The sequence below is a fragment of the Orycteropus afer genome, unplaced genomic scaffold (assembly GCF_000298275.1).
Source record: "Orycteropus afer afer isolate SDZICR_OR568_19922 unplaced genomic scaffold, OryAfe1.0 scaffold00366, whole genome shotgun sequence".
Taxonomy (NCBI): domain Eukaryota; kingdom Metazoa; phylum Chordata; class Mammalia; order Tubulidentata; family Orycteropodidae; genus Orycteropus; species Orycteropus afer.
The window spans coordinates 1,909,683-1,930,362 of NW_006921953.1; the positions used below are offsets into that span (position 1 = coordinate 1,909,683).

The 20,680-nt window shown below is 53.8% G+C and overlaps 3 protein-coding genes across 3 annotated transcripts in view; all 3 read right to left on the reverse strand.

Annotated features, from left to right (window-relative positions):
* Positions 1-3,168, reverse strand: part of DOK3 (docking protein 3) — a 3,664-nt gene extending 496 nt beyond the window's left edge. Inside the window, exons 1-5 of the mRNA XM_042782552.1 lie at positions 2,991-3,168; positions 1,748-2,044; positions 562-661; positions 255-427; positions 1-176 (exon numbers count right to left, since the gene is read on the reverse strand). The exon at positions 1-176 is cut by the window's left edge and continues 496 nt beyond it. Of these exons, the coding sequence (XP_042638486.1) occupies positions 1-176; positions 255-427; positions 562-661; positions 1,748-2,044; positions 2,991-3,056 (812 nt within the window). The 5' untranslated portion in view covers positions 3,057-3,168. The remainder of the gene's footprint in view (positions 177-254; positions 428-561; positions 662-1,747; positions 2,045-2,990) is intronic.
* A 2,060-nt stretch (positions 3,169-5,228) lies between these two features.
* Positions 5,229-10,861, reverse strand: DDX41 (DEAD-box helicase 41). The gene is made up of 17 exons (XM_007952965.2): positions 10,835-10,861; positions 10,642-10,752; positions 10,143-10,302; positions 9,990-10,064; positions 9,848-9,908; positions 9,590-9,726; positions 8,580-8,652; positions 8,312-8,465; positions 8,097-8,233; positions 7,122-7,284; positions 6,802-6,933; positions 6,454-6,525; positions 6,225-6,321; positions 5,941-6,090; positions 5,768-5,839; positions 5,544-5,654; positions 5,229-5,365 (listed from the first exon to the last, which is right to left on the reverse strand). Exons 1-17 carry the CDS (start codon positions 10,859-10,861, stop codon positions 5,229-5,231), a joined length of 1,869 nt encoding a protein of 622 aa, XP_007951156.1.
* A 4,079-nt stretch (positions 10,862-14,940) lies between these two features.
* Positions 14,941-20,680, reverse strand: part of FAM193B (family with sequence similarity 193 member B) — a 35,049-nt gene continuing 29,309 nt past the window's right edge. The window contains exons 7-9 of the mRNA XM_042782551.1: positions 16,136-17,153; positions 15,908-15,983; positions 14,941-15,037 (exon numbers count right to left, since the gene is read on the reverse strand). Of these exons, the coding sequence (XP_042638485.1) occupies positions 14,941-15,037; positions 15,908-15,983; positions 16,136-17,153 (1,191 nt within the window). The remainder of the gene's footprint in view (positions 15,038-15,907; positions 15,984-16,135; positions 17,154-20,680) is intronic.

Below are 20,680 nucleotides of genomic sequence, written 5' to 3' on the forward strand. Positions count from 1 at the left end.
GAGGTGGCTCGCGGCAGGGGGCAGGGCCGGGCGGCCGCGCTCTCCGACAGCCGCTCTCGCTGCCGGGCAATTGCTGCGGCCACAGCGCCACAGAGGTCGGGGGCGCAGGGGCTGCTGAAGGCGAAGAAGCCCTCGCCTGAGTCGCAGCGGCGGCCAGCTTCAAAAGAGAACACCCCCTGGGGCGACATGGAGGGGTCAGTGGCTAGGGCCAGGGGCCACCTCTCCCTTTGGGACCTGCGGGAAAGGTGCCTCACCTTGTCGGAGCCGAACTTGCGCAGGAAGCGGTAGGGCCAGGTGTAGAGGGCCTGCGGGCTGGAGGGCTCCTTCAGCAGGATGGCATCCTGACCCAGTGCCAGCAGGTAGGGCCCCTTCAGCTGGCAGCGGGTGGCGGCTTCTGTCCTTTGCACCAGCACTGGAAACTCGGCCACTGCAGGCGGAGTGCCATGAGGGCCCCCTCCTACCATCATGGAAGCAGCACAGCCCCTGCTTGCCCCCACCCCCCTATAGATCCCAGCCCTAGGAGCTGGGGGGCTGAGGCTGCTGGTGCCTCTCCTTACTCACCTTCCTGCCAGGAAGAATAGATGGAGTTTTCCTCCATGGGGACAAAACCCCTGGTAGGAGATTCAGCCTCCCCTGATGCTGAAGAGTATTCCCCTGTGCCCTAAGGATGGGTCCAAGGTCAGAGGTTAGAGTCCCTACTTCTTCCATTCGCCTCTTCTGTCTCTCCATGTCCTTTCCCTACACCTCCCTGGGGTCAGTAACTCAGGACTCCATGACAAACAAGGGCATCCAGCAACCCGGGGGTCAGCCAGGTCAGCCCACTCTGCCAGTGGGCCAGTCCTTTGGTCCTGTTGTCCCACTTATGAGGTGGACAGCAGTCTCATCCACTGCCCCCTTGCAGGTGCTGTGTTTAAAGGTGTCAGAGAGTATAAAGCGCTGGGCACACAGGAGCATGTCCCTATTGGGATTGGATTGGGTTGTGTATCCTCAAGTGTGTAGAGCATGGAAGGGGCAGGAGGGCTGGGGAGGAACTCATGAGTGACCTGGTCCTAGGCTCTTGTGTTCTTCACTCCTCAGGCTACTTTCTCCATCAAAGTATAAAAAGCCCTCTCTCCCTCTCCCTCTCCCTCCTCCAATCTCTCAGCAAGTCCCCCATCTCCAGGGCTCCTGATTTTCAACACCACCCTCCTGGCCCAGGGTGACATCAGCCTGCCTGTTCAGATGCAGCAGCTTCCTAACTGGTCCCCTAGCATCTGCTCATTTCCTTTGGTTCTCTGGCTTGAGCCTTCCATAAGGTTTCTGTCTTACTCAGAATAAAATTCCAAATTGGCACCATGGTCCAAGATGGATTTATGTGACTCCTGTCAAACTTCATCTCTTACTATGCTCCCTCCCACTCCTTACCCTCTAGCCACACCGGCACTTGAACATACCAAACTTTTCCTGGCTTAAGGCCTTTGTCCGTGCTGCTCCTTTTGCCTGTGACACTCTTTCCTTAGATCTTGACCTGGTGGGCTCTTATTTGTCATTCAGCACTCAGGTCTACTCTCCCCACCCAGAGATGCCTTCCTTGAACATCCCACAGTGTTTCCTTTCCTCTACCATGAATGACCATCTGTGAATTTTTCTATGGGTTTCCTGCTTATAGGTCCTTGGCAGATGCTGCTGAGGGAGAGGATACACGGGAGCATGGAAATGACCCAAGTGGGGGATGAGGTGTGCCCTGCCAGCCCCTGCCCATGCTCACTGGGAAGGCCAGCTGGCAGATGGGGCCCATCCAGGCCTGGCGGTGCTGAGCGGCCAGCAGGTGACTTCGCTCCGTAGTGGTGAGCAGGAAGGCTCCAGTGTCACGGGGGCAGCTCTCACCATCAGCAGGTAGCACAGATACACAGTCAGCCAGCCGGATGACCCGCCGTTCCCCACGCCGTGCAGACCTGTCCCCGGCAGACCCTGGGCCGCCGTCGCGGACCTCCCAGCTTTCTAGCCGGGCCACGCCTGATGGGCCTCCTGCGTACAGCAGTGCCCACACTTTCCTCCAGCACTTCTGTGGAAAAGGGGGAGACCCTTGGGTAGTGGAGTCTCCCTGCCGCTCAGCTCAGTGCAGCACAAGCGGCTCAGCACATACTCCTGGTCTCTGCCTCCCTTACTCCTCAGAGTCCCAGGAAAGAAGGCCCTGTCAGAGCCAGGCCGGTGCAGAGAAGACTGTGTGCCAGGTCAGTCGGCCCTGGGTTCAAACCCCCCACCCTTTGCTGTGACTTTCCTAAGCACCGTGAGAACAGAGTTGAGGGTTCCACTGGATGGTGTCTGTGAAGGCCTGAGAAGCATGGTGCAGACCACCTCGCACCACTGTTGTGTTGGTTTCCCTCCCACAACAGGTCTCTCAGGCCAAAAGCCAAGGGCCAAGGGCTGAGTGGAGAGGGCCTCAGCCTCATGATGGCAAGGAAGGAAATATGCAAATAGCTTTGAGCAAAGGAAACAGGCCGTTTATCTGCCTGGGCAGCAGCTGCAGCTGAGCTGGGGGTGCAGGGCTGGCTGCTGGGGAGAGGTAGAATCCCCACCCACCTCTCCTCCCATGACCGGCTGGAAGTCAAGCCCTCTTCTGCAGGGTGGGGCATGGCCACAGGGCCTACTAGGTCTCTTCCATCTTAGCTAACCCTCGCTAGCCTCCCTAGGGATCTTGGTGCCACTATGAGATGGTCATGAGGGCTGTTGGTCTAGTCAGCCTCTGCTCTGACCTGCAAGGAGGTTGGATTCTTGGTCCCCATCTGCACTCTTGGCTCCCTCATCCATGAATGAGGTAAGGTCTTCTACAGGCCCTGGCCAGCCTCAGCCCCTCAAGCCCAGGACCATTCTCCCATACCTGGGTTGGGTCCCCCACCCCAACTCCCACTTCTCTCAGGTCTGGGTGGGATGTCCAAGGCAGGGTTTGGGGGGCTGTTTGCTGCCCACATTTGTCTTGGATAGCTGCCTGGCAGTCGAGGGGTGCCCACCTTGCCAAACTTGACATGCTGCTGGTAGAGGATGCCATCTTTGACGGGGGTCTCCAGAGGTTCCATGGATGCGGCCGGACTGCGGGGCCGCCACTCCGAAGGCCCGAGGACACTGGTGACAGGAGGGGAACTCCTCACACTTCCCCTTCTGGCCACTTCCCCTCCCTCCGTCCAGAGGCAGCTGCAGGGCTGAGGGGGAGGGGAGCCCTGTCTCCAGTAGAGGAATTGGGACAGGCGTTAGGGGCATCACATATTTTTTTGGGGGTCTTAACTGGGCCTGATGCCCACATGTACCTAGCAGGGGCCTCAGACCGTTGAAGGGTAATGGCCCCGGCCTGCCCCTGGGTCAGCTGGGAGAGCATCTGACCGTAGGCTGGCTCCCCTGAGTCACGAGCTCTCCCCCACCCCCTCCCTGCTGCTGTACACCCCAGTCCTGCTATACTCACCATTCTGGCCCCACTTTGAATCCTTTTTGCTTTTCTGAGTCTGGGTTTGGATCCGTGGGCTTGCCAACAATGGTCTTACCCACCCCATTCTGTATTTCTTTCTCTCTGGAGTATTTCTAATAGTCACTCCGTCCTCACATCCCCTGCCCCACTGCCAGTCTCAGCATCACCCCTTTGAACCCCTGCCCCAACCCGCTCCACTGTAGGTGGCCATTTCTGTACTGCTCAAACCCAGCCCTGTTTTTCTGCCCCCTAGCTCATTTCCTCAGTGCTCCCCTCAGCTACACACTCTGAATCCGGGGTTTGGGCTCACAAACCAGCCTCTCCAGGGTGCTTCCACCATCGTGCTGCCTCTTCTTCCCAGAGGCCTTCCCAAACTGTCTGCACTGTCCCAGAATACAGGGCTTCTACGGCATAAACCCCACAATAGGGATCCAGTCCACAAGGGAGTCCACGTTCATGTGACCCAGCCACTAGGGTGTGGGTGGCATCCTGTGGGCTCCCTGGAGAGGTCACATGCTCCTTTAGAGCTCTGCCCCCTTTTGGGGGCTAGTACTCAGGTTCTGTGTGCAGCTCTGAATTCTGGGAACAGCTTCATGCCAGTCACAAGTGCCACCTTGGGGAAGGAGTGTGCAACCAGGCTGAGGAATGTTTGGGGCCACATGTGGGACAGGTAGCCTCAACAGGCTTCTACAGGCCCTGGCCAGGGATACTTTCTCAGGCTTTCTGGGCACCTGCTCTGTATCCATAGTGGGAGGTAGTCAGGTGGCTCTGAGCTGTCTGCCTCCTCATTACCATCTCAATGATGAAGAAATCAAGGCTCAGAAAAATTAAGTAACTTGCCCAAGGCCAAACATCAAGTGACAAACATGGCTTGAGCAACTGCTGTCCCACTGGGATTAGCATGTGGCTTTCTACATAGGCGCCTGGCCTGGAGGGACTGCTCAGGAAGTGACTGCTGCCCCCTGCTCAGATGTTGAAATTCTAGTTCATCTGTAGCAGTCTCATGATGGCCACCAGGCTTATCTGTGTCTTCATGAGCTCTCCTGCTCGCCTCAGCTTCCCAGGCAGGCTCCAGCAGGCTGACATGGGCACTAGGAACCCAGCACCAACTGAGCTGGGCAGAGTAGGGGCCAATGGGGCTTGTGAATGGTGACCCTGTGCCGTCTGCTAATTTGGACTTGGTGCAGGAAGTGGCCTCTCAACAGGTCCCAGGAGACTTTACCCAACAGACAGGAAGAGTGAGGCTAGGGCAGTGGCAGAGGTTATGATAGCCCCAGGGAGGCCAGAGAACCAACCAACCATTCCTTCTGGCCCAGCAGTGTGGCTTCCTCTCTGAGCTATAAATCCAGGCAACCCAGAGGACACCCTGGATCATGCCTGGGTAGAGAGGGGCATCCAGCTAGGTGGCTCCCCACACATCCAGGATCTAGCAAACTGGTGCTGATGAGTGAGGGAGATGCCAAGGCCTTGTCTCTGAGAGCTCTGAGATCTGAGGGTAAGACCCGTGTATGGACCACAGGCAGACAAAGAAAATCACAGAGGCTAAGACCAGAGAGGCTGAGCTTTAATGGCAGCTGGGGTGAAGGAGGATAAAAACAGTTCTGGGGGCACAGGGAGCAGGCAGTCAGGCCCAGCCTGGCCCAGCCCAGGCCAGCTGGGCCGAAGATGCTGGCTTCTTGTCCAGGAGACCAGGTGTGTGTGTGTGTGCGTGTGTACGTATGTAGGGGTGGGTGGCGGTGGTTGGAGCCCCAGGGACTGAGGCTTCTTGGAGAGAAGGAGAGACGATGTCTCAGAAATCCATGGAGCTGTGGGCTAGGTAGTCTTTGCGGCCGATGTTGCTGACCTGCTTGGTCTGCATAGCTTCAAGCTTGGGGCAATCAGTGATCCGATGGCCCAGACCTCCACAGAAGGCACAGCCACGCTCTCCTAGGAGTTAGGGGTGGTGGTGGAATCAGCATGGCCATAGGGCCGGGCTCCAGGGCCCAAAGCTGGGGATCAGAGCCACCCAAGCCCTGATGTCCAACATGGGACTTGTTTCTACTATGTTCCTGTCATGCACCCCCCCCACCTCCACCCTGGCCTTGTACCCTTGCCCCACAGTCACCTCCAATGTCTAGCATGGACTCATCCCCACAGTGTAGCACTTGCAGCACGGGTGGCACCTTCTGCTTGGCTTCCAGAAGCAGGGCTTTGAGGTCCATCAGCACGGATTCATCTGTGGGGCAGGGAGAGGGGATTTCCTTAGGCCCAACTCTGGGCTACAGCTGGTCAGAACCTGGCTGTTCAAGGCAGATGAACCAGGGGATAGCTGAGGCCCCAGTGACTCACCACAGGCCTTGTTGATGAAGGTAGTGGCGATGCCTGTGTTTCCTGAACGCCCAGTGCGGCCGATACGGTGTACTGCAGAGGGGGAGCAGAACTTTGGCCCACTGCCCAGCAGCTGGGGCCTGGCCTGGCCCTCCCCAACTCTCTGCACCCTGGGCCTCCCCCCAGCTACCCACCGTAGTTCTCGATTTCTTCAGGCATGTCATAATTAATGACGTGCTGGATGGCAGGGAAGTCTAGGCCTTTGGAGGCTACATCTGTGGCCACGAGGACATCCTTTTTGCCCTCCCGGAATGCTTCAATGGCCTTGGTTCGTTCCTCCTGGTCTGGGGGTCAGGTAGGAGCTGTCAGAGCTACAGGAGGAATTTGGGGAGAAGCAGCAGGCTGGCCAGGCAGGGAAAGGGGTTAGGAAGTGCTGCTGTGGCAGCAGGGTCTGTGCCAATGCATGCACTACCCTGACCTTTGCCCCCATGGATGGCCACAGCCTCGACTCCCTTGAGTAGCAGGTACTCATGAATGGCGTCCACATCTGCCTTCTTCTCTGCAAAGATGAGCACCTGTCCAGGAAGACCAACTCTGCTGCATGGGCTCACTCCACCCAGGTGCATCCCAGCCTCCCCCAGCAGCTGTCCTGAATGCTCCCTCCCTCCTTCCTGGGGACGTGGGCTAGCCTTGTCCGCCGTACTCACGGGTGGGGGTGTCTTCTGTAGACACTCGAGCAGATACACCATCTTGGCCTCTTCCTTTACATATTCTACCTCCTGCCACCACAAGGGCCAAGTCAAGTGATCCTGAGGTTAGGCTCACCAGCCATAGCCCTGCCATGTAGGTCAGGTCCCCAATTTGGGCTAGAAGGTAACTGGAAGCCTCTTGGTACCAAGGGTGTGGGATTCTATCCATGTTTCCTGCTAAGGGGCCATGGTCTTGAATCGTATCCCCAGTGTCCCAAGGTAGAACCCCCCACTCCAGTCAGTTTCAAGGGAGCCCAGTTCCAGCTCTCAGAGGTGACAGTCTCACCATCAAGTGTACCTGCCCACCTGGATGACGTCCAGGCTGGCAGCCCCGGCACGGCCCACATTGATTGTCACAGGCTTCACCAAGGCGCTCTTGGCGAAGTTCTGAATCTTCTTGGGCATGGTGGCACTGAAGAGCAGGGTCTGCCGCTGGCCCTGAGGAAGGGTGGGGGCTGGCACCTTGGGAACATGGGACAGGGAGGCTGGAGACAAGGGCAAATGGGTTTGTGGGCTAAGGAGGCTGACAGCTGGGATGCAGCCCCCTTAAAGGAGCAGTATTTGGGAGGGGCAGTACAGTCAAATATGGTGTGTATGGGGACACAGAGCCAGGCAGGAGTAGACACCTTGAAATAGGAGAAGATGGTACGGATGTCACCCTCGAAGCCCATGTCAATCATGCGGTCAGCCTCATCCAGGGCCAGGTAGCGACAGATGTCCAGGCTGACCATTTTCTTTTGTAGCAGATCCATGAGGCGCCCAGGGGTAGCTACCATCATGTGCACTCCGCTGGTAACCAAGGAGAGACCTTTACATGGGGGCTACTTACCCACCCCTACCTAGAGGCTGGGGCTCTGCCTTTGCTCTGCCCTCTCATTGCCAACCTCCCCATCTCTCCTAACCTGTCCCCTCCTCTTCGCTCCTACTGCCCTGCCCTGTATGGCACACAGCTCTCCCCAGGGAAGAAGGTGCAGCCTTCTCACCACTGCTGTGCTCCCGCAACCCCTCCCCTTCTTGGGACCACTCCTCCTCTTGTCCCGGGGGTCTGTGCTGAATCTTAGGACGGGCCTCAGCTTGTGTTTATGAAGTCCCTCTGCAGGCCTTGGTGGGTTCCCTCTCCCATGAGAGCTCATCTTTCCTGTGGTGGCATTTTCTGAGACAAGGCATGTCCCAGGGACAGGGGCTGGCCAGATGTGGCTGCTGTGGGAGGCATGCATTGGGTGGGATTGCGCTTCGGTCCTAGTACCTCAGCCTCCTCATTCTGACTAGACTGAACGACCCTGACCTTCCTGGACACACTGAGCCCCTCATCTCTGTTCTTGCTGTTGACTTCTGCCTGGAATGTCCCTTTTCAAAATTCAAGCGTCCCCTTCCCTGCAGTTTTCTCTGACTACCTCATTCTCTAGATCCCCTCAGCAGAGTGGGCTGTTCCACCTGTTGAGCTTCCATGCACCTCACCCCCTTCCTCTGTCCTATCCCAGCCACCCAGGTTTGTGGTTTAAGTGTCCATCTCCAAGGACTGGGAACTCCCTGAAGGCTGGGCCCATAGGAGGCCTTTCTCTTTTCTGTATGGCTTGGGACCACCCTGGGCCAGTACTCACTGTCGTATGGTCTCCATCTGCTCTTTGACAGACATGCCCCCGATGCAGAGTGCACAGCGCAGCAGGGGTGAGCTGTCCTCCTGCAGCAAGCGGCAGTAGTACTCCAGGATGCCATGTGTCTGCCGGGCCAGCTCCCGCTGCAGGCACAGGGGCAAAGGCTGGCACCAGAAGGCAGCCCCAGGCTCTGCCCTGCCCACCAGGAGGGCCTATCTTACCGAAGGGCAGATGATGAGTCCATAGGGTCCCTCACGCTTGGAGAAAGGTAATCTCTTCTCTTGTTCCAGGCAGAACATGATGACTGGCAGCGTGAACACAAGTGTCTTGCCTGAACCAGTGAAGGCAATACCAATCATGTCCCGGCCGGATAGACTGTAGGGAGAGGGCAGGCCTGAGTTAAGTTCAGTAGAAAACAGGATCTGCTTCTTTGACAGATGTGTAGCAACGGCTCCCCCTCACCATTCTCAGGCCCCCACCCACACTTACATGGTGGGAATGCCCTGGATCTGAATGGGCGTCGGGTGGTGGATGCCTTTCTTCTTCAGGCCTCTCAGGATGGCTATGGAAAGTAACCCAGCATCATCTCTGTTTCACAGGTACTTTCTCAGGTCCCTAAAGCCTCTCCAAGATACAAATGATGAAACAGAGACAGAGAAAGAAAGATGCACGCACACACTCACACACAGGCACCTGCCCAAGGCCCCTGTGTTAACCAGAGCAAGGAACCAGGTTGGCTTCTTTCTGCTCTAGGTGCTACTCACTTTCCCACTAAATTTTCCCTAATGGCAGAGAATAGTAAACATGCACAGTGAGGGTGATTGAAAAAGAAACCTCAAGAATCCTCCTCAAGTCTCTCCATCTTTACAGGTTATATCTAACACTATAGCTGCTGAGCTCAGTGGGACAAAGATACAAACTCATAGATACCTGATTGTGGGGTGCCTTCCAGTTCCCTAATACTCCATCTGTTTTATCTTGAACAACCATTTGTACAGCTTTTACTACTTCTAAATCTGACATATACAAATAAGCATTCACTTGAAGCATTTATGCTTTGAAAAGATACATTTTTGTAGGTCATATGATCTTGCACCATGGTATGCGGCTCAGGGCCTCCAATGTTCCAATAGTCTCTGAGAGGTCTGAGAGAATAGACAACTGCACTTTGCTCCCTGGCTCTTCTGCCTCAGGCCCACAACTTTACAGATTTTTCTTTTAATTGTAAATATACAGGAACCAAACATTTACCATTTAAACAATGTACAATTTAGTGACATTTACCATGTTCATCATGTTGTTCAACTATCACCATTAATCATTCCTGAATTATTTTACTATCTTTAACAGAAGCTCAGTGTCCCCTAAGTGTTGTGTCTTCCTTTCCCACTCTGTCTGCCCACCCCTGATAACCACTAAAAAACCCTGATCACTACATACTTGCCTGTTATAAATATTTCATATCTCATTGATTATAAAAGTGTGGGCTCTCCCAATACCTGCAGGGAATTTCATTTCCTTGAAGCTCTTGATGGGTGGTGGGATACCATCACCCTCCACAAGGATGTGGTACTTCTTCCGCACACGCTCGTGCCGCTCTTCAGACATGCTCAGGACATATCGGGGAGGCATCCAACTGTGGGTGGGTGGTAGGGGTCAAGAGAGGCCACAGGCACAACTGGCCTTAAGGTGTCCCTGCCAGTCTCAGTTACACACAATCCTAAGTAAGGATAACTACTCAGGCTGAGAACACATACCTGGTTTTGATAGGGTCATCATATGTGATTCCCTTGGCCATCTCCTTCACTGACATCAAGGCTGAGGAGACAGACAGGGGTCAGGGGTGGCTCCTGCTTCCCAGAGGCCAGGCCCTTCTCACTGCACTGGCTACAACCATACCTCGGCCCTCAGCCACACTCTCCAGAATCTTCTCTTCTTCTTTCAGCTGCTTCTCCTTGGCCGACTCTTTGCGGGCTGAGAGAAGCAGCATTTGTCAAATAGGCACAAGCACCAGACTCCCCCCTCATTCCTAGGCCCAGCTGCTCAGTGCACCTTCAGCCTTCTCTTTGAGGTGCTGGTGCTGGTCCAGTAGGCTGACGTTGGACTGAGGGCCCAGTGGAATATCGTCCTCATCGCCCCGGGGCTCGCTGCCGCTGTCTTGCTGTTCCTCCTCTGCAGCCCCCTTGCGCCTTCGCTGTAGCAGCTTCTGGAGCTAAGATTCCCCCAGCAACCCTCAGAGTCAAGCTCAAGACAAAGTGGGGGATCGGGTCCAGGGGCATTGCCTCAGGATCCTTCCTGGCTTTTGGTCGAGGGTCCCGGTCCCCCATGCAGAGCTGCCCTATCATTCAGATCGAGCACCCACACCCTCGTTTGCCTGGGATCACAACTCCCGTAACTTGACTGTCATATTAAGTAATTTCAACTTCACTGGGGAGTTTTGGAGGAAAAAATTGACACTCCACTCCTCAAGCTGCAACTGCCCCCCTCCGTAGACTCCGGGCCATCCCTAGATCTTACAGTCCTCATTCATCCTCCGATCCCGGCCCCTCACCAGCAGTTGCCGTCGCTGCCGCAGCGGCACATAGGGTACGTAGTCTTCATCGTCCTCATCCTCCGCCTCGGAGCGGCTTCCTCCGGCAGTAACCTCATCGGTGCGAGCCCGCTGAAGATACATTCGAGTCAGGCCTGGCCACCCAGCCTTCACTACCGATCCCCACCCGCGTTAACCCCAGCCTCAGTCTCACCTTGCGCTCTGGTTCTGAGTCCTCCATCCTTTACTGTACGCATGCGCGCCACGACAAAGCCCCGCCTCACCTTTCAGTGAGATCCAATCAGATGTGGATAAGAGGACGTCGGTGCCTAGCAACGACCTCTGAGGGCCGGGTCGCGCAGAGGGACAAACTTTCTCCTGGGAGGCTCTCGTACAGTGCTGCGTCAACGCCCCATGTGTGGCTTCCGCAGCTGTTGCTAGGGTTGAGGGAGGAGCTGTCAGGCAAGGCATTATAGGCCGCTGGAGAATTTGGAGTATGCGCTAAAGGCTCAAAGCAAGCCCGGTAGAAGAGGAGGAGTCTGAGTGGAGGCGGCTAATCTGGAACCGAAGGCTGTGGGTTCGGTTTACAGCCTCGTTCGGGACATGACGTCATCCAGGCACGTCCTCGCGGGCAGACGCCGCACCATCTCGTGGCCTGGGAGCCCTAGGGCAGGGTACGCTGGTGTCCAGCCTGTGTTGCCATCCCCGGCACTGGACGGCCGGGGAGGGGTGGGGCTTGCGGAATTAAAGACCCAACCAGCAGGGTCTCCCTTAGTGCCTTCCTCGTCTGTGTGAGACACCTTCGTTCAGAGTTGTGAGGGTTAAATAGGATTCTGATGACAGTGACATTTAACTGAGACTCCGTACATGTGTAAACGATTATTATTCTAAGAACTGTAATAAAGCTCAGAGTGACTAAGCGCCTGGGAAACCTGTGAAGGTTTTGATGAGGAGACGCTGTGTCTGAACCTGAAGGGAAATGTAGGAAACTCTGCGCAGGAAGTGGTGGAGAGGAAGGGAGGCTTTCACGTAGAGGGTGCAGCAGGAGTGAAGGCTGGCCATGTCTAAGTACGGAGTTCTCAGGGAACAAAGAGCATCGCAGCTGGAGTTGAATTGGGGGTCATCAGAGATGAGGCTGGAACCGTAGATTGGGCCTAGAGCAGAAAGGGCCTTGACTGTCATACTAAGTAATTTCAGCTTCACTGGGGAGTTCTAGAGGAATTCCTTCACTCATATTTAATGAGAACCTACTGTGTTATGGGCACACTGCATAGTGCTGAAGCAGATCAAAGATGAACAAGACACGAACCTATCTTGAGATTAAGGAGAAATAGAAGACAAAGCACCACTTTGGTTAGTGTCACCAAGGCAGGGCAAATTAATTCTCCATTCATAGCAAAAATGTCCTCTAACCTGGGATATGCAGGGACTCATGAAGGAAGGGTAACCTGAGAAGTGGGAAAGGAGACTTCAGGATGCTGGGTCTAAATGGGGAGCTAAGGCTGTCCAGCCTGGGTGGAAGGAGTGCAGTGCTGGAGGAAGGGCCCAGGCATGAAGGGCCCTAAACACCACTCAAAGAAGTCTTTCTCTGTAGGTGAAAGGGACTGCTTGATCAGAGTTGCAACTTTAGAATGATGCAGACTTTTAGATAACTGTGTCAGTGAAACCGTAGGGCAGGAGGAGCCTGGTACAACCGTTGAAGGGAGAGAGGACCACAGCTAAAATTAGAGAAAGGTTTCACAGGAAAGTGTCCACACTTCCTTGAGGATTGGGAAAGGCCAGGGACCAGGGATTGTGAGCCTGTGGTTAATGCTGTTTTTGTTTCATGTCTTTTGAATCTTCTGAAGAGGAAGTTGGCACTCATTGCCAGCCTCATAGTGCCCCCAAGTGGGACTCAACTGGGGGTAAGGGGGAAGAGGGGAAGAAGTGGCTTCTGATCCTGCTTATAACATTTCATAATGGGTTTAGTAGTCACTAAAGTAGCAGTGTGGCCACTGCTCCCACAAGGCACTCCCCACATAAGCTCAAGTTAAGAGTTGGTTTCAATAGAGAAAACTACACTGAGGAGAAGTGTATGTGAGGCATTTTTAGTAAACTCATTATATTAAAAACCTGAATTGACAAACCAGGTCACTTTGGGCAGGATGAAGTAAGTTTGCTTTACTTAACCATAGGGTTCATTATCCTTAACTCTCAAGTACTTTGGTCTGTGCCCCATTTCTGTGAGAAAGATCCAATTTATTAACATTCAATTTACCCCCAATTCCCCAACTTCATTAATTCCATGTGAAGAACCTCCAAGGCCTCAGCTGCAGGTGTACAGTCCAAAAGGCTTCAGAAAGCCTTTCCCAGCTATGAAGCCTCTCTTACCCATCTTGCAAAAGGGGAAATGGAGGCACAGAGTGGCAAAGGGGCTGCTCCAAGTTCACATACCAGAGTCTTCCCCACAGGAGAAAAGTGCAGAGATGCTGGAGTCATAAGGGCCTGCGCCCTAACCCTAGTGGACCAGACTGAGCTTAGTTGAGTCACTTTCCTTATTTGTTTCCTCATCTGTAAAATGGGGTAAAACAGTACCACTAAGATTGTTGCAAGGGTTGGGTGGAAATTATGCCTAACTCCAGACATGTAGGACATGCTTAGTGGGGTAGTGACTAAGGGCAGATTGGTGTACATCCCTCATCTCATTTCCCACTCAGACAAGCACAAACACACTAACTGTGTCCAAATGTTGCTTTATCTTTCACCATGAAAGATCTTCACAGTATCAAAAGTAAAGAATTGAAAAAACAAAACAAAAAAAAACCAAACACAAAAAGATCAGTGTTGGGCCAGCAGTACCATCAGCCCCCTGCCCACAGGCCAGCCCAGTTCCAGGCTCTGAGTATGGAGGCTGCGTAGCACCAGGAAGCGACTCTGTGGAGGTCCAGAGGGGCTCCAGCACAGTCCGGCATCCATTCAGCTTTTGGTTGGTCCAGGATGGTAGGGAGCAAGGAAGTCTTGGGCACGTGGAGGGAGAAACCGTAGACCTTCAGCTGGCAGTCAGGGTCTCAGGACCTAAAGGACCTTGACCTGGCAGAAGATGAGAAAGAATAAAGAATGTGACCACACAGTGAGTGACGGTCTCACAATCTCCATGCTGGGACCCCACTGTGGCAGAAGCTGCTGGCTGGTACTTTTGTTCCCTAGGTTACAAGAGGAATTGCATTTTTGTTAGTGTCACCAAGACAGGGCAAATTAATTCTCCATTCTCCGAAAGTGGCCTATAGGCTGGGATGTGCAGAGTATTCAGGGACTCATAAAGGAAGAGTAAACTGAGAAGTGGGAAAGGAGACTTGAGGATGGTGGGTCTAACTGGGGAGCTGAGGTTGTCCAGCCTGGGTGGAGGGACATGCAGAATATCACCCTACATTTCAAGGAACAGGAAACAATCCTGGAGGAACCCAAGACCTCCTGCTGTAACCATTCCTTCCAGGCCAGGGTGGTAAGACATCAGTCTCTGGCATTTGCTCTGGCATGTGGTCAACAGGTACCAGAGGCGGCTAGCTACGCAATGACTCCCATTTCAGAATCCAGGTACAAAGGTCTGGGCCAGGTCCTGATGCCATATCAGCACCGTGTACTGATAACACTCAGGGCTCCAATGCTGCCCCAAGGAGGCTGGAGAGGATCACAGGGGAGGACTTAGGTGGGAGGTAGAGAGATGTGCCTTAGAAAAGGGATCACCCAAGATGGGAAAGGAGCAGCAGGAGTGGGAGCAGATGGCTTGCTGAGGTTTCCTGGATGACACTGGAATCAGGCTTGTGGGAGGAGACGTGACCTTATGGGGTGGAGAAGAGAGGCAGAGGGGTACCTTAGCCCTAGACACAGTTCTCAACTGCTGCATGGAATGGCTGTTTTGAGAGTGCTCCCAGCACCTCCAGGCCAAAATGACTTCTATGGCTTGGTCTAGCTCTCTGCCCCCCTTTCAGGGCTGGCCCCTTCTCTCACAGCTTCAGCTAGAAGTATCCTGTCACCTCCATCTAGGAACCAGCCCCAGCAAGTAAGATTCAACCCCAAGGCTGGACTGTGTTGGGGTATGGGCAGGCCCCCTTCAGAGGCACAGGCAGGAGAAGCTAGGAGAGGCCGTGGGAGAGCAGAGGCTGAGGGGTGAATGTTCTTTGGAGAACAGATGGAGCCTAGAATTGCAGAGAGGTAGCCCATATGCTGTTGCTGTGGAGGCACAGGAGCCAGAGCTGCCAACCCGAAGTCTCCCTGAGCCCCAGAACATGAAATGGTGTGGCAGAAAGCACAGAAGGTGGCAGAACACTGGGTGTCTTTACCTCACTGAGCTGTGTTGGGAGTGGTTTTCTTGAGGCTGAAGTTGGTCCAGTTCACAGCAACTTTCTGACGTGTTTGTTTTGCAGAATCCAAACAGAACCTGTGGGGTATGGAAATGTAACACAAGTGCAATCAGAGGTTCCCTGTCACTTTGTGGGACCCCTCTTCTGGACTCCTGTGTCCCTTGGTCACTAAGGAAGCCAGGCTGGCTCTGCAAACCTTCTCTGGAACCTAGGCGTTGGTGTCCAATAGGTATGGGAGTTTGCTGACTGGGGGGCTTGAATGCATAAAGAGAGCAGAAGCTGTCTTGGGATTAGGCTCCCTCTGCATCCTTTAGCTATACTGGGTTGCTTCCATCCCCTAAGTATGCCATTTTCCTTTGCCCTCCAACGTTTGTACTTGCTGTCCCCACTGTCATGAGGGCCCTTTCCTATTTTACATGGTTAGCTTATTCTCAGTCTTCAGAAAATCCTGGTTTCTGTTTGGTTGTCACCTCTTCTGGGAAGATGTCCTTGGCCTGCCCCTATCTCTCAGCTTCTCCCACAGCCCCATGACCTTGCCACATCAACAGCACTCATCACGGGTTCCCCGTTTAAGGATGTCTCTCCCTGTCCAGATTGTGCTTGATTTACCCATCCCCAGAGCTCAGCTCAGGCCAAGAGCAGAGGGAGTCAAATGACTAGACAATGTGAAGAGCTAGAAAAAGGCCTGGCTCCTGGGGCCTGACATGCCTCCTCCCTCCATTCCCCACTCCGTCCTCTGACACCCAGTCCTGTCAACTGGCTCAGTGGGTTTCAGCAGATAGGCTGTGGGGACAGCTGTGCCCTCTCAACTGTGCTCTGGCAGTTGGCAAAATGGAGTGGGCTGAGGGAACAAAGCTTTCTGAGGCCCAAGGCACAAACTGGGGCTCAAGCCTGGGCTGGACCTAGAAGCCCAGGTGGGTGAGTGAGCAGGCACCTCCCACACCTACCTCTTAAAGTATTCCACTTCCCGGTCTGTCTCATCCATCTCCACTCCATCCATGTCCTTGGGCAGGAACACATCGTCTAGGAAGACACAGCCAGGAGGGCTCAGTGCCCATGGCTGGGCCTCTGGGGTCATGCTCTTGGGATAGTGCTGCCCATGTGTGAGGACTGCCCTCCACCCCATGGCCTGGCTGGGGTTGGGGGGTCAGCCACTCAGTTCCTGGGGCACTCACCCAAGGAAGAGGCCGACTTCTCCTGCTTGTTGCGGCTCCGGCGGCTGCGACCCTTGCCCTGTGGCAAGCTCTGTGCCCTTGCTGGGCCTGGGGGCTGCACAGACTCTTGCTCTGGGAGCCGAGCCTTGGTCTCACTGGGCCAGTGTCGCCAGGAGCTGCCCTTCTCCTTCTCAGCTTTGGGGCTGCCAGCCCAGCTTGATCCTGGCCGGCTCCCCCGGCTCCCCTCTCCAGCCTCAACATAGCTGCCCATTTTGGGAGCCTCTGGGGCTTTGCTCGGCTGCTTGGAGCCAGGCGTCTGGCCCTTGGCACTGGCAGCCTCTAGGCTGGCTGGGAGCCGGGGGCATGGGCTTGCTTCACTCTTCTTGGCCTGACTGCCCTGTCTCTTGCCCTTCCGAGGCTTCCCACCTGAGGCCACAGGCTCAGGCAGCTCCTGCTTGCAACCAAGGACCTCCTTTGGGCTTGTGTCCTCAGAGATGGGGTTGCCTGCCTTGGGGGTCTTGACCCAGATCACCCGGGACAGGTTGGGCACAGTGTTGAGCCTCCGCACTAGGCCGTTCTCTGGTACAATACCAGGAGGAGGGCCCCTCACCTCTGTCCATGATGGGTGGGGGCCTCTCATTTCTGCCCATGGTGAGGCTGGCTCCCCTGAAGCTTGTAACGTGTGGTTCTGGGGGGAGCCCAAAGTCAAAGGGGACAGGTCAAGGTTGATATCAGGCCGCTGCTCTGAGGACCCGTTGAGGTCTGAAGGGGGCCGACTCTGGGGTTTGGGTTCAGCAGCCCCATCCTTTGTGTAGCCATTGCTGTCCATGCTGAGCTCACATACACTGAAGCTGGCCCGGATGGAGTCCTTGACAGTGTTCTTGATCTCCTGCAGACGGCTGCTCAGGAAGTTGTTGACTCGGTCCAGCTCCCGGTCAGGCCACTCCAAGAGCCTCTCCTTGGCAGGCCTCGGCTCCCGGCTTCCAGAAATACTGTGATGTGCCTGCTTTAGGGCTTCTGCCGCTAACTGGGCCTTCTCCTATCAATACAAGAGGCAGTGTCGGCAGGGGCCTGGCAGTGGCCAGGCACAATGTGTGACACCCAACACATCAGCCTAGTGCCCCATTTTGCCACTCACCGGCTGAGGCAGAGCCCCAGCCCTCTGCCTGCTTGCCCACCCTGCAGGAATGAGAAGAAATACACTTGAACAGGTGCATGTCCTGGGGGCAGAAGTAGAGATAGACACCAGCAGAGATCAGGCTTGCCAGCACGTTCATCCAGGGCTCCAACAAATCCTTAGCCTAGGAAGGCCAGGAGCCAAGGGGTAGGAACTTCAATCAGTGGCTCTCGCCTCCCAGGGCTGAGTATGTGTGAGCTTGAGCAGCTCACATACTTGCTGGGTATCAGTGGACTCACCTGTAAAATGGGGACAATAATTCTGGATTGAAGACCAAAAAGAGTTTGCCTATGAGGAAGATGGCTACTACAGAGGCATTCATTCTGTAGGTGGGAGGGGAAAAAATTCATGTAAGAAGATGAGGGGGCATGAGATTGTCACAGAAGATAAGTATGCTCTGGTTGGCCAGAAATATGACACTGTGAGTGGGGACGGTGATAGTGGGCAAGGTTTCCTTAGAAAGGTTCAGCTGGTCCCAAGTCATCAAGGCCACACCTAAAGTGTGCTCTGTAGCATACAATGGGCCTTCAATGTGAGATGTAACAGCAGCCCTTTTGACCAGGTGATGACAAGAGGCATGAGACAGGCTAGAGGTGGCCAATCAGCTCTGCCAGACCCGGATCAAGATAGTCAAAATGAAAGTCTGTAGCCTACCCTGTGCCAGCAGGCCAGTAAGGCTTCATAGGGAGACATGAGATAGCATAACCTGTGGGAAATGGGTGGTAGTGGTACACCAGGGGCTGGATATCTTCTAACACTGCATATTATTTTAGTTGATCTGGGAGTAGAGAAGGAAACAGGAAAAGAAAACTGGGAAAGGAAAGAAAATTGCCACATCTGAGCCAACTTTGGCAGGGTGATTTTGTGCCTGGTAGGCAAGCACTTAGCCTTGTCTTTTTTGAACTCTGGCTCTATAACCGACTAGTGGTGGGACCTTGGACAAATCACTTATTCTCTCTGAACTTTACCTTCCCCACGTGTAAATTAGGGAGAAAGGTACTTATACTCAACAGGCTTGCTATGAGGAACCTGAGAGAGCATGCGGCATCCTCATCCCTGGGTGTGGAGGCTGCCCCAGCACCATGATGTGAAAGTGAGGGCGCTCCGCCTGGAGCTGCGTTCCCAGTGGTCTACAAAACTCTCAGGTCATAGGGATGGATGAGCAACAGGGGGACCCATCAACCATCTCCTCTCATTCACCAGAAGAGCTTTGCTTTTTCTGTTATAAACAGAGGTTTCACGTGAAATTTCATTCACAGAAAAGAGTTTTGCTGCTAAACCAAAGAGCCTGAAAAAGGTATAGAGGGAGCAATATGGAACCATCTACAATCTGGCAGCAAGGAAGAAGGCACAAAAACACTTATTTTCTGCACTTAACTCTCACTATCTCATTATCCTCAATTTATAGATGAGCACACTTGACTTTGGAAAGACTAAGGAACCGGCCCAACGCTACATGGCTAGTAAGTGGGCAGAATCAGGACAATAATCCTGGTTTGGTCTTCAGAAGTTTCTATAGTTTTCAATTGTCTGTTGACTGTGACTCTGTGAGGTACTAGGCTAGGCTCTGGGAATGTAGCTGTGAATGAGACATGGTCCCTGCTTTGCTGATTTTATCTTTAGGGCAGATAGAGAGTAAGCAGGCTGTGGAAGGGGGAGGGCTTAGGCACAAACTGGAGCTCAAGTGTGGGCTGGACCTGGATTAGGAGTTCCTGCCTAATTCAATGAGGCAGGGATAAGAGCTCCAAGGCAAGAAAGCACAGGGTGCTCTGGGAACCCAGGGGAGAGACCCCTGTCTGAGACGGACCATAAGGGAGTATTTTCCTAAGAGGTAGTCTCCACAGTGAGCTGAAGAGGGAGGGAGTTATCCTGGAGAAAGTGAGACCAGTGCTTTCTAGACCAAAAGAACATCAAGTGTAAAGGCCAGGAGATGGGAAAACACAATATCTCTAAGGGAATGCAAACACTCAGAGATGTGGCTAGAGACCAGATTATCTGTAGGTGGGTGGGCAGGAAGGTCAGAAAGAGAGTGAGAGAGGAAGGTGGAAAGCTCAGCTGGGACTGGACTGTGAAGAGCCACGCAGGCCACCAAAATTGGGATTAATGCTGGGCAACACTGCCACCAAAAGGTTCTAAAGTAGGGTGGTGAAAAGTGGGCTGGTTTGAGCTACTTAGGAGGTAGCATGGACAGGACTTGTGACCGGTAGGGAGACAGAATGAGTCAAGGAAACATCACCAACAAGCACAGCTGCTACTCAAGCAGCCACCATTTATTGAGTGCTCACCATGTGTTGGACACGCAGCCAACCCTTTCCATGCACTACTCCATTTCATCCTTACAACTATCTATAAGTTAACTTCTTCTAGTATTCTCATTTTATGGATGAAGAGACTGAGGCCTGGAGGTGAAGTGATTTGCCCAAGGTCATACAGCAAATGTGGCAGAGCCAAGTTTCAAACTGACATCTGACCCCAAGGCCCGCTGCTCTCATCACTACGGTACACTCCTCCCTGGCAACACCCAGGTTTCTGGTTTGGGCAAATGGGTGGATGGTGGTGCCCTTAACTAGATAGACAATGGGGAAGGGAGAACAGCTTCTCTGGAGAAAGAGGGCAGCTCAGCTTTGGATGTGCTGAGTTTGGGGGAGCCCAACGGCCACTGGTAAGAAATAGCAGGAGGAGACGTCAATGCCCAGTACAGGGAGGAAATGAGGTCAGTGTTGCAAATCAGGAGTCAGCACTGTCTGGATGGCTTCCCTCTCTAGGGAGATGCTGTTGAGAGGAAGAGACAGAGAGAAGAAGAGGAGGTCATAAAGGAGACAGAGAAGAGGTCAGAGAGGAAGGTGGAAACTCTTGAGAACATGGTGTTCCCACTGCCCTTTCCCTGCCCCTGCCTGGCTGAAGATGAAACAACTAAAGAAAACTGTATTTGAAAAAAAAGGAACACAAAGTGTCAAATGTTGCATAGTAGACAAATAAGATGGGAACAGAAGTATAATGTGGCTTTGGCAACAAAAGAGTCCTTGGTGACTCTCTGGAGGGGTGTGGGTGGAAACAGTTTGCACAGTGTTAACAACAGAAGTGAAGACAGTGAGCAGACAGCATTTTTCAAGAAATTTGGTTGTGATGAGAGGGAGGAGGCTATGGGGGTGAGAGAGACTGTAGGCTCAAGGAAGAGCTTGCTTTCTAAAACAGTACTGGGGTACACTGAAAGGTCAATGTGAAACGCTTAGAGGGGAGACTGGAGGTCCAGAGAAAGAGGCCCACTGTTGGACTGAGGAGCAAGAAAGGACTGAAATGGCTTAAGGGAGGAAAAGGGACAATTCTACCATGACAAAAAGAAAGAAAGGAAGTTTCCAGGTGGGGTTAAGAGGCTGACAGAATGCCTG

What these genes read in the sequence shown, in the direction of transcription:
- DDX41 (XM_007952965.2), bottom strand. Translation starts at nt 10,861, where the DNA reads ATGGAGGACTCAGAACCAGAGCGCAAG. An exon ending in ATCCAGGGCATTCCCACCAT is followed by an intron (nt 8,466 to 8,579) that starts GTAAGTGTGGGT and finishes CTCTCCCTACAG; the next exon opens with TCTATCCGGCCGGGACATGA. An exon ending in GACTCATCATCTGCCCTTCG is followed by an intron (nt 8,234 to 8,311) that starts GTAAGATAGGCC and finishes CTGTGCCTGCAG; the next exon opens with CGGGAGCTGGCCCGGCAGAC.